General features: G+C 42.6%; 1 protein-coding gene across 13 annotated transcripts in view; it reads right to left on the minus strand.

The window, feature by feature from the left end:
• The window catches only part of LOC119735735, a 114,803-nt gene that overhangs the window by 55,661 nt on the left and 46,272 nt on the right, over positions 1-12,870 (minus strand). For 9 of the 13 annotated variants that reach the window (XM_038209643.1, XM_038209647.1, XM_038209649.1 and 6 more), the window contains 4 exons: positions 7,251-7,322; positions 5,177-5,248; positions 3,089-3,142; positions 606-677 (listed from right to left, as the gene is read on the minus strand). In XM_038209643.1, coding sequence (XP_038065571.1) covers positions 606-677; positions 3,089-3,142; positions 5,177-5,248; positions 7,251-7,322 — 270 coding nt within the window. The remainder of the gene's footprint in view (positions 1-605; positions 678-3,088; positions 3,143-5,176; positions 5,249-7,250; positions 7,323-12,870) is intronic. The other 4 variants (XM_038209652.1, XM_038209642.1, XM_038209651.1 and 1 more) reach the window with 3 other exon arrangements.

Below are 12,870 nucleotides of genomic sequence, written 5' to 3' on the forward strand. Positions count from 1 at the left end.
TTTCATCACTATTCTTTAGATATTTGTCGGTTTATCTTAAACATTTTGCCGACACGGAAAAACGGATTTACCCCTTCAAGTAAATCACTTGATACGCACGTGGGATTTGAGGGAACTGAAACGTCAAAATCCCAGTTGTGTTGTCGTTTGTGCGCTGTGTAGCATATTGATGAAAACATCGCTACTACAAAAACTACCGGTATCAAGGCAAATACTGCCAATAATTGGCAGGAGGATCTAGACCCGGGCCAGGAATGGCCCCGGTTAATAACTTGCTTTTTCACTCAAAAGTTATTCCAGCAAGCATGCAGCTCCTGAAATAAACAGACAACTGATGAGTCATTGAGTTCACAGCTTAACGTAAGTTACTTCTTTATTGCTTCGTAATTTGTACAGTCTGACACTGACAGGCAAATAGTAATTGCAAAGCCGAGGCTAAATTTGAGTAATACAAAACTGCTATGCAAACTTGGTAAACTGCTATGCAAATCAAAATTGGCATAGAAGTTTTGCTATACAAAAAAAAAAATCCTTAAGGCTTACCCTGAATATTTTACTTCATTTGAGATATAATCACAAAAAAAGACAACCCGATATGAATTTACCTGCAGCTGGGGGGCTCTTTGCCTTGTCTTTGTCACTGATCGGCACCTCTTCATATGCTGACTCCTCAGCAGCTGAAATAAAATAAGTCACGCAGAGGAATGTAAATGCTCCTACAATTTCAACTTTCTCTGTTAAGTCATCACTTTCTGTAAATGCTTGAGCATCATCAACTATTATAAAAGAAGACTACACGGACCAGCTTTAACAGGCTTGTACAAGCCCTCTAATTAGGGGTCTAGGTTTTGTAGGGGTCTATGTTGTGGGAGTCCTTAGGATCCAAAGAGACCTTTTGGGTCACAGTGAGGTTCAATCACGACTCATTGACAGTCAGTGAGTCAGTCAGATACAATGAGGACACGAGGCTGAACCACCAAAACTAGATTAAAAGTGTACTTCAATACTCATTGGCTGTTTCGGCACTTTTGCCGAAACAGCCTTTGTTTTCGTTCAGATTTTTGTGTTTTACTTGATTTTTTTTCTTTTTCAAGTCATTTTGCCCATAGCATTTTTGCACGATTTTTTGTCCCCGGCACTTTGGACACTAAAATCAATCCGATTGCCTTGATACTTGGCACACACTTGAACCAGCACCTGAAGTTGTGTGCTGAACATTGACGTCATCGTGACGTCATCATGAGTCACATGACGTGACATTATATGCGATTTTTCTGTTGTGACCATTTTCTAGCAGAATTTGGCTAGATCTGACAGATTGGGCTATATCTCCAGAATTACAGGTTCGATTGGGTTGAAAGTTGGTATGTACCTAGACCAGGATGTCTTATAGATGAAAAATCACTTGACGTCATGATGACGTCATCACGTGACATATGACATCATCTAATATAAACATATTTTGAAGGCCTATATCTCCTGAACTACAGGTCCGATGGGGTTGAAAGTTGGCATGTGCCTAGACTGAGAGATGTTATAGTTGAAAATTGAAGTGACGTCACGATGACGTCATCATGGGTCGCGTGACGTCACATTAAAGATTAATAGATCTTTGAAAATCAATATAAAATCAACTGTGAGAGACCTGAACTTAACGTTTGCGGGAATCGATAGAATAATCCAGGGTCTTAATTTTTTATATTATGTGCAAATCATGTGACCCTTCCTTCTGGTTGAAACCGGAAGTGCCTTGTAATTTGAAATTGAGGAAAGATGTGAACTTGCTTTCAACGATATATGCTATGGCTAAGTTGTTATTTACAAACAAAAATATAGTTATAGATGAAAATTGATGTGACGTCGTCATGAGGTCATCACATCACATGTAACATCAAAATTCAAAGCCCTATGAGAATGTAATCTTATATTATACCCACCAGTTATTATCAACAGTACTACACATCCCTCCTGGATGGAACTTATACTTGAAACTTTACATGTCACATGTCACAAAAAAATACCAAAACAGCCCTGTGTTTGTCCACAAACATAAGTCTAGTTAGTTCATTATTGGCCTTATTGTTCAGGTTAACTCCAGTAGCCGCGCAACTCTGCTTGCACCACAATCTATTGCGTTAGCTGCGCAACATTTCACGTTGCGCAACATTGTACTTATGACACATTTCAAGAAAGTCTCACAGTGCATAAGTCTGCTACTTGCGCAATATATTATGGCGTAACTTGCGCAATCAACTTACATGTAGGTGGCGTAAGTTGTGGCGTACGACTGAACATGACCTATTTAACCAGCAAATCGTAAGCGTCGTGGAGCCTGTTATTGCACAACTTATCAAGATTGATACAAGACACTGACAGCTTCTTGTTTGAGGTTACTGAATTTCTATTTTACTAGTGACAACATTTTTAGAGTTGCTGCACCATTCCAAAGAAAGTCCAAAAAAAATATTTTTCAGAATGGCGGGCTGGGGTGATTCAACCACTGTGTGTCTTGTCTATGGTTATTCTGTTATCTGTCCGTTTTGTGTGTGTTTCTCACTGTTTGTGTAAGTCTTTTCTAAGTCTCTTTATCGTGGCCGTCTCACTGTTGCTTTACTGTGTCTGTCCGTCTTTACCTGCCTGTTTTAGACAACTTATTTCAATTGTTCACCTAGTTATTTTAAAGGTTTTTCTTGTATAAGTTTGAGTTTGTTCTTAAATTTTAACTGGTTCATTTTTATTGATGTGAAGCGCCTTGAGCGTCAATTTTGACGGATTTGGCACTATACAAGAATTTGATATTTTATGTTTAGATTATTTAAAACAATGGGCCGCTATATGCCAAGTTTGGTAAGTTGAATGCACAGCTGCACAACAACTTTGCTCTGCAAGTCTTACGCATGGCACAAACTACGCACTTTTTCCTGAAATCAGCTGCTGGTCTAAATTACACACACAATGCTTAGCTTCAGTTGGAATTAGTTACAAAGACTAGACTGGTCCTCCAGACTGGTCCTCTGGGCTAGCAAAAACCAATTCTTGGAAAACATGTTTAAAGCCGGTCTTAAAACTCATAAATTGTCATCTGTACCTCTGGATGATGGAGGAACATATTTCTTGGGTTTCTTCATTGCTGTGTAGTCATCTGGTGGTAAAACAAACAAATGGAATATCAATAATATTAGAATCGTAGGTGGGCTTGGTTGGTGGCCTCAGGCTACGTCATAAGATGGAATTTGCATCAATATCGAATTCTGCCCTTTACCAAAGTAATTATTTTAGTAAAAACTGTACACTCAGTATTGTTCCGATCACTTGGGTGATTAACGTGGGTGATAACTCACAATTACTGGGGACAACACTGAGTATACAGTGTATATCAAGTGTCGGTGGACGGCAAAACCAAATATTGAATTCTCGTCCTCTTTACTAGACCATGTTTGGAACTACACATGCGCCTATGCAAGGGCGTTGATAGAAATGAAATAATAACAGATTAGTCTGACTGGATGATGAAATTGACTGCAATAGGGTGTGAACCTGCGACCCCCAGAATACCATAACAGACACAGTGGAGTTTTTCTGATCCTACACTGCTAGTATGGACTCCACGCACAAGTACTCCCCTGAACTGTAAGAAAGGGAGAGGGCTTGTGACTTAAGACTCGGACTCGATGTTGGTGACTCGACCACAACACTGAAGTACATTGAGAAAGGCAGTCGGACGGTTGCCAAAAGCTGTGATAGAATTTTCCCGTAAGTGCAGGTGTACAAGAATCAACTATATTATGACTGATCCTCAGCAAAAGAACCTTCATGTCATTAATATTTTCAGTGTCCGCAATAAGCGGTATCGCATCGCAATTTGCGACACCTTCGAGGCCGACTGCGACGCAATTTTTAAAGTGCATTGCGAAACTGCTATACAACATTTTGATCGTGAAAAGTTGATACAAAGTGTACTTGCCACCAAATTTCGGTCCACTGAATTCCACAACTATCTGACATGGTAAACATCCATCATGTTTTGATTTAGTTAAGCTTAAATACTGAAAAAGAACGTCAATTTTGTTCAGCTGTATAAAATCTATACGTGTTTAGTTTGTAAATAGGCGGCGTCTGATTGGCCAATAACGAGACCACGTGATAAACGCAGCTAATAATTTGGAATCGCACTTATGATCCGGACATCAGGAATGCCCGGAGCGTCAGTGCGATACCAAATTATCCGCAGCATGTATCACGTGGTAAATCACATGCATGATCGGAGGAAGTTGTAGGACGTACGTCGAGATTTTACCTCGTACTTTGAATCTGCTGCGACTGTGCGAGGAATAATATATGGATTTATAAAAGAAATAACACGTTTGTACACTATCTGGTCAAGTATTCAACAAACTAACAAACAAACTTTATTCTTATTCTCACTCACTGGTAAATATATGCATGAAATGAGTATTTTGGTGGCTAAAAAAGTTACATGCACGTCGTGCATGCTCAGTAAAAAAGCTACGTGCACAAGCAAAAATCTACATGCACTGGTGCATGCGTGCACCCGGGTAAATCGAGCCCTTTTTTCATCACTATTCTTTAGATATTTGTCGGTTTATCTTGAACATTTTGCCGACACGGAAAAACGGGTTTACCCCTTCAAGTAAATCACTTGATACGCACGTGGGATTCGAGGGAACTGAAACGTCAAAATCCCAGTTGTGTTGTCGTTTGTGCGCTGTGTAGCATATTGATGAAAACATTGCTACTACAAAAACTACCGGTATCAAGGCAAATACTGCCAATAATTGGCAGGCGGATCTAGACCCTGGCCAGGAATGGCCCCGGTTAATAACTTGCTTTTTCACTCAAAAGTTATTCCAGCAAGCATGCAGCTCCTGAAATAAACAGACAACTGATGAGTCATTAAGTTCACAGCTTAACGTAAGTTACTTCTTTATTGCTTCGTAATTTGTACAGTCTGACACTGACAGGTAAATAGTAATTGCAAAGCCGAGGCTAAATTTGAGTATAACAAAACTGCTATGCAAACTTGGTAAACTGCTATGCAAATCAAAATTGGCATAGAAGTTTTGCTATACAAAAAAAAAATCCTTAAGGCTTACCCTGAATATTTTACTTCATTTGAGATATAATCACAAAAAAAGACAACCCGATATGAATTTACCTGCAGCTGGGGGGCTCTTTGTCTTGTCTTTGTCACTGATCAGCACCTCTTCATATGCTGACTCCTCAGCAGCTGAAATAAAATAAGTCATGCAGAGGAATGTAAATGCTCCTACAATTTCAACTTTCTTTGTTAAGTCATCACTTTCTGTAAATGCCTGAGCATCATCAACTATTATAAAAGAAGACTACACGGACCAGCTTTAACAGGCTTGTACAAGCCCTCTAATTAGGGGTCTAGGTTTTGTAGGGGTCTATGTTGTGGGAGTCCTTAGGATCCAAAGAGACCTTTTGGGTCACAGTGAGGTTCAATCACGACTCATTGACAGTCAGTGAGTCAGTCAGATACAATGAGGACACGAGGCTGAACCACCAAAACTAGATTAAAAGTGTACTTCAATACTCATTGGCTGTTTCGGCACTTTTGCCGAAACAGCCTTTGTTTTCGTTCAGATTTTTGTGTTTTACTTGATTTTTTTTCTTTTTCAAGTCATTTTGCCCATAGCATTTGTGCACGTTTTTTGTCCCCGGCACTTTGGACACTAAAATCAATCCGATTGCCTTGATACTTGGCACACACTTGAACCAGCACCTGAAGTTGTGTGCTGAACATTGACGTCATCGTGACGTCATCATGAGTCACATGACGTGACATTATATGCGATTTTTCTGTTGTGACCATTTTTTAGCAGAATTTGGCTAGATCTGACAAATTGGGCTATATCTCCAAAATTACAGGTCCGATTGGGTTAAAAATTGGTATGTACCTAGACCGGGATATCTTAAGACCTGTCTGCACTGGACTTTTTTTGGTCAAACTAACCGAGACTATGGGTACTTTTCCCATTTTAAGTCCAGTGCGGACAGCCTAGGACGTTTTCCTCTCAGTTACTTTTCCTGAGTCCAGCGGTTACTTTAACTGGCCAACTGCTGCCCAGGAAAACTTCCCACACGCCCGGGAAAACCGACCAGGTCACTTTTCCCAAGACGATAAGTCCAGTGCGGACAGTGCGAGTCGGTAAAAGCGGCACAGAAAAGCGTACATCTGGCCCGAGCGCCCTGTTATGCATACAGAGACCGCACGAACCCGCCGCGTGCAGTGGCCGAACATTTTGTAGAAACACGCTGCGGTGTATCATCAAGTCCGAGCGGTAAAATCTCGTTAAAATTTATATTTCAACGGACAAATACATACACAGAGAAGAGAGATCACGTTCTGAGAATTAATTTGCAGAAATTCTCTTTCTCCACCGATGTATGTTATTTTCTACGATCCAAATTCGTCCTGATACGCTACTGTAGTCATGCATGGAACATCATGGTCCGGTACCGTACGTAGGCCGTAGTCACTGGTTCCAGGCCAACATCATAGCTTTGATCCTGTAAGCATGCGATGGGAACCAACGAATACTGATAGCACTGCTGCCGTACGGAACATCGTACAGCGGCATGGCTTCGACAACGTGCATCACAAATGCGGCAGAATTATAGGCCTTTTCATCAAGATTTAGCGTGTCAAGATGAAATAATATCGTGTAAACGATTATGTTGTGCGTGCAAATGGCGTGTGTAATATTACTGTGCGTATCGGCGGCTGAAAATGTGATCGGCAATTTGTTTTCTGTGTACGGTGAGTCATTATACTGACACTGTGACAGCTCGGTTACTTCTCCCACGCGGTCTGGGTAAATTTTCCCCGTGTCGAAAGTCCAAGTGCAGACAGTGGTCACATTTGACCATTTCTCATTTTACCATCGTTTCGGTAAACCTTCAAAAAAAAGTCCAGAGGGGACACGGCTTTATAGCTGAAAAATCACTTGATGTCATGATGACGTCATCACGTGACATATGACATCATATAATATAAACATATTTTGAAGGCCTATATCTCCTGAACTACAGGTCCGATGGGGTTGAAAGTTGGCATGTTGCTAGACTGAGATATGTTATAGTTGAAAATTGAAGTGACATCACAATGACGTCATCATGGGTCAGGTGACGTCACGTTAAAGATTAATAGATCTTTGAAAATCAATATCAAATCAACTGTGAAAGACAACCCGATATGAATTTACCTGCAGCAGGGGGGCTCTTTGCCTTGTCTTTGTCACTGATCTGTATCTCTTCATATGCTGACTCCTCAGCAGCTGAAATAAAATAAGTCACGCAGAGGAATGTAAATGCTCCTACAATTTCAACTTTCTTTGTTAAGTCATCACTTTCTGTAAATGCCTGAGCATCATCAACTGTTATAAAAGAAGACTACACGGACCAGCTTTAACAGGCTTGTACAAGCCCTCTAATTAGGGGTCTAGGTTTTGTAGGGGTCTATGTTGTGGGAGTCCTTAGGATCCAAAGAGACCTTTTGGGTCACAGTGAGGTTCAATCACGACTCATTGACAGTCAGTGAGTCAGTCAGATACAATGAGGACACGAGGCTGAACCACCAAAACTAGATTAAAAGTGTACTTCAATACTCATTGGCTGTTTCGGCACTTTTGCCAAAACAGCCTTTGTTTTCGTTAAGTGGTTTTTTTTGGCTGTTTCGGCACTTTTGCCGAAACAGCCTTTGTTTTTGTTAAGATTTTATTTATTTTATTTATTTATTTTTTTTTTTTTTTTCAGTCATTTGCCCATTGCATTTGTACACGTTTTTTTGTCCCCGGCACTTTGGGCACTAAAATCGATCCAATTGCCTTTACACTCAGCACAAACTTAGACCAGCATCTGAAGTTGTGTGCCGAACATTGACGTCATGGTGACGTCATCGACTAATTTATTATAGAATTTTGAATATTTAATTTTTCCCACAGACTTTGTACACAGATTTTCAAAGGGCATTTTTAACTTTTTGCCAGTAATTCATTTGCACCAATTTTTGTCCAAGCAAAGACTCTAATTCAAACAACATTGTGTAATGATGACGTCATGATGACGTCATCCGGTGTGTATTCATAGGCAATTAAATTGTGACACTTTTAATATTTAAAAATGCATAAGAAATCAACCGTACGCGTCTGCAGCATTCTGTTACTGGCAAGTGGTAGAGTAGGTTGAGGTCTTTATTTCATTCAGTGTGTGTGAAATCACGTGACCCTTGCTTCCGATCGAAAAAGGCCGAAATTGGAAGTGGCTTATTATTTGAAAATGGTAATAGATATGAAATTGCTTTCAACGGTGCTAGTCTCTTGGCTAAAAGTATTCTTCAAATCATCTACCAATGACGTCATGCAATCTTCGAGCGCCCTCTAGCGACAGGTTGAAAATTTGCAAAAATGTATTTTGAATAGATGTCTGTGGCAAAGTTTGTCGGAATCGCCTAAATGTTGGTGTATATGATGACCTTGACCCACTTAAGACGTGTGCGAAGTTTTAGGCGAATGACGTCATCAGACCGGAAGTTATAATAAAAAGACCCTTTTTCATTTGAAAATTCCTGAAAAATCAACCATGGCAGTTTTTATGTTAGTTTTTACTTTAATTGTCGATTTAAGGGAAGCTCTAAAACATTTCAAAGCTTCGAGGCAATAAGCGAACTTGGACATGCCCTGCGCACGCTTAAAACTTCAGGTTGACAGTACCTCTGCTCTAAAACATGAACAGAACGTCTATATGTACATACACATATGTTACGCACATGCATGTACATTGTATGTCTGTCAGCCTGCAGAGCACGTGTTGCCGAGGTCAAATCCTGTCCAAATCACAGTGACCGTTTTAGCCGATTTTCGGCTAACTTTGACAGATTTTATGTTCATGCATGCGCATAGTCAGGGACGTATAATAAAAAATCATAATGCCGAAAAGCCCTATGTTACGTATTTAAAGGTGCAGTTTTTCTGAAGTGGGATTTTCCACAAGTCTTTTCATATACAACACTGATATCTTACTGAGTAGTTCTGAACTTCAGCCGAGAATTACTATGAGAAGGAAAGAGAAATCGTATTTTTTTTTCGCGCTGTCATTCGATTGAACATATTCCTAAGGGTCAGAATATCAAGTAATATTTCATAAAAATGTTTCAGTTCAAAGGTAAATTACAAATTTAAAGGTGCAATGTTTCTGCAGTGTTTTTTTTTTTGCCCGTTAACTTTGTGTTGTGTCTACATGCATTTGTGATATAGCGCCCTCCAGTGTTAGGAATGTAAAAGGGAGTTGCGTGGAACAGGAAAATACAAGTTGTACGTTACTACAAAGTTGTGTCGTTTTGTGAGTACTTTTTCATAAAATTTTCGGGGAATATACCACATATTTTGGCGACGAGAATATGGCCCACTTGCATCCACCTCCACCGTTCCTTAATTCCCCAGGAACGCCGCCTTTGCCGTGGAAACAATGGCGTGGTTTGTTCGAAACATACATCATCGCTAGCGGGGCTGAGAAATACTCCGATGAACGCAAACGGGCTTTGCTCATGCACTGTTTGGGACCTGAAGGTCAGCGGATTTTTGGGACTTTGCCTACTACTACTTCGGCTACGGATTCGCCGTCATCCAGTGCGGATGGAACTGCTCCAACCCAGCCTACGTACGCTGACACATTCGCCCGATTACAGGCTCATTTCCAGCCGACGGTGAATGTGGTCGCTGAGCGTTACCGATTTCGGCAGCGGGCTCAACGGACTGATGAGCCTGTGGAACAGTATGTCATTGCATTACGTCAACTGGCGGTGACATGCGACTTCGGATCACTCGCTGATGAGATGATTCGTGACCAGCTGGTGGAGAAAACATGCTCCTCAAGGATCCGCGAGAGATTGCTGCTTGAGCCCAAATTGACTTTGTCATCTGCATTGACACTGAGTCAACAAATGGAGTCAGCTTTTCGCAAGTCCAAGTCCATCTCCAACAGTGCTGCAAGCTTCGATTCTTCCCAAGCTTCGGACAGTAATGTGCATGCTACGCGTCTCAAGCAAAAGTCAAGTGCTTCAAAGCCCCGTCGTCAGCCACGTACTTCACATGCACAGGGACATGGTAAGCCCAATACCCCTACTACTTCTGCACAACGCACACCTACAGTACAATGCTATCGTTGTGGAAGTCCAAGCCACAAAGCAAACTTTCCTAACTGTAAAGCTAAGAATGTGGAGTGTTCCAAATGCAACAAAATGGGGCACTTTTTGTAAGTCTTCGGGACAAGTTAGACAGCTAGGTTTTGAGGACGATAATAGTGACACTGAACTACATGTACTTACTGTAAACAGTGTAGGTACATCTCAGTCAGCCTCCATCACATATACACTCACATTGGGTCGCGACATCAAGGTGCCAATGATTTTCGATACCGGTTCACCAGTTTCCATCCTGCCACTTGTCACATTCGACAAATACTTCCTACGCGAGGCTCTACTACCCCCTCGGGCAAAGCTCACAACCTACTCCCATGAGCCAATAGCCATCAAGGGATGCTTCCACACTTCAGTCTGCCTTGGTGACAGTCATCATGTCCCAGCAGAATTTTACGTCGCAGAATCTGGAGATCCGATCCTTGGGCTGGACATTATCCGCAGCCTTTCGCTTACACTCAAGCAAGACAAGGTAGTGCACGTTCCAGTTCACAAGGTGTCGTCTGCACCTGCAACTACGCCTACAGCTACACCTACACCTATGCCTACACCTACAGCTACACCTGCAACTACACCTGCACCTACCAGCAAACCCTCTGCACATACAGAACAGTATGCTCAATCCATTCGCACTTCGTTCCCTGACTTACTGAAGGGAAAAGTGGGTTTGGCTCGCGGGTTTGTCCATCGCGTCAAGACGCGACCTGATGTTACACCGACTCAACAGAGGTTGAGGCGACTACCCTTTGCAGTTCGCGATCAAGTCAAAGCAGAACTACAGCGGTTGGAAAGCGAGGACATAATCGAGCGAATTGATGCGAGCGAATGGGTATCGCCCATTATTGTGTCCTACAAGAAATCAGGCGCAATTCGCTTGTGTGTGGACTTGCGGCAAGTCAACCAGGCAGTCGTCATCGACAAATTCCCACTGCCCGACATACAGGAACTTTTCTCTGAACTTCGGGGTGCTACAGTATTCACTACCCTCGACCTTAACTCTGCCTACCATCAGCTACTGCTTGCAGAGGAATCGCGTGACTTGACTGCATTTATTACTCCGGAGGGACTTTTCCGGTTCAAGCGAGTTTGCTTTGGACTTGCATCAGCACCGGCTGCCTTTCAGAAACTCATGAGCACAGTTTTGGCTGGACTACCAGGGGTTCAGTGTTACCTGGATGATGTCGTATGCTACGGTCGTGACCAGGCAGAACACGACAAGAACCTCACTGCAGTGCTCCAACGTCTACAGGACATTGGACTGACACTGAATACAAACAAGTGCCAGTTCAACGTTGCTTCACTACGATTTCTCGGACATGTCGTGTCAGGTAACGGATTACAGCCTGACCCTTCCCACGTTGAGGCAATTCTACACGCGCCATGCCCCACTGACGTCATTACATTACGCTCATTCTTGGGGTTAGCATCGTACTATGCTCGGTTCGTACCAAACTACTCCACAGTCATCGAGCCGTTACACGCACTCACTCGAAAAGACGTGCAATTCTCCTGGACGCCGGATGTGCAACACAGCTTTCACACGGTGAAAGAACTCATCGCTTACTGTGTCACACTACGCTTATTTGATCCTGATTTGCCAGTGATCGTGTCTACTGAAGCCTCTGCTTACGGCCTGGGAGTCGTACTACTTCAGGTGAAAGGAAACTCTGAATCACCTATCGCGTTCGCATCACGAACACTCACCGCAACTGAACGAAACTACTCTGTTGGTGAAAAAGAGGCCTTGGCCTGTGTTTGGGCCTGTGAGAAGTGGTTCCAGTACCTATGGGGCCGCCACTTCACTCTGCGTACTGATCATCAGTCACTTACCACTCTCCTGTCTACACGCGGAACAGGACGTCAGTCCATGAGAATCGCTCGTTGGGCTGCTCGCTTGCTATGATTCAATTACAATGTAGAGTACCAGCCAGGTGTTCACAACAAAGTAGCCGACGCACTTTCGCGCCTTCCCCTACATATTACCGTCCCAGTTCAAGATGATGACGAGGAAGTAATCATACAGTCAATCAATGTTCTGTTGCTGAACACTACGGTGAACAAAACCGACCTGCAACAAGCGGTTTTAGCAGATCCTACCCTCCAGCGGGTAACTTCTTATGTCATCAATGGCTGGCCTAACAAGAAAGCTATTGATGGATTACTTCAGCCATACTCGATGATTCGCGATGAACTTTCAGTTGTAGAGGACTGTCTCATGCGCGGAGACCGTTTCGTGATACCAGAGAGTCTGCAGAACAACCTGATTTCACTTGCTCACGAGGAGCACCAGGGAATCGTACGCTGTAAACAACGCCTCCGTGACTGCTACTGGTGGCCTTGCATGGATCACATGGTCGAAGAGGCCATACGCAACTGCTTCACCTGCCAATCCAATGACAAAACTGCCCGAACTCGGACTGCTCCACTCCAACCTGTGCCGTTGCCAGAGGGACCTTGGCAAAAACTCGCGATTGACATCACCGGACCTTTCGAAAAGGGTCCTCAGGACTGTAGATTTGCTATAGTTCTCATCGATTACTACAGCAAATGGCCAGAAGTTGCATTTGCTCGAACTGTCACTTCTAGCACAATCATTTCGATGCTAAATACGGTTTTCGCACGCGAAGGAC

This window comes from Patiria miniata, unplaced genomic scaffold, assembly GCF_015706575.1.
Source record: "Patiria miniata isolate m_02_andy unplaced genomic scaffold, ASM1570657v1 HiC_scaffold_29, whole genome shotgun sequence".
Lineage (NCBI taxonomy): Eukaryota > Metazoa > Echinodermata > Asteroidea > Valvatida > Asterinidae > Patiria > Patiria miniata.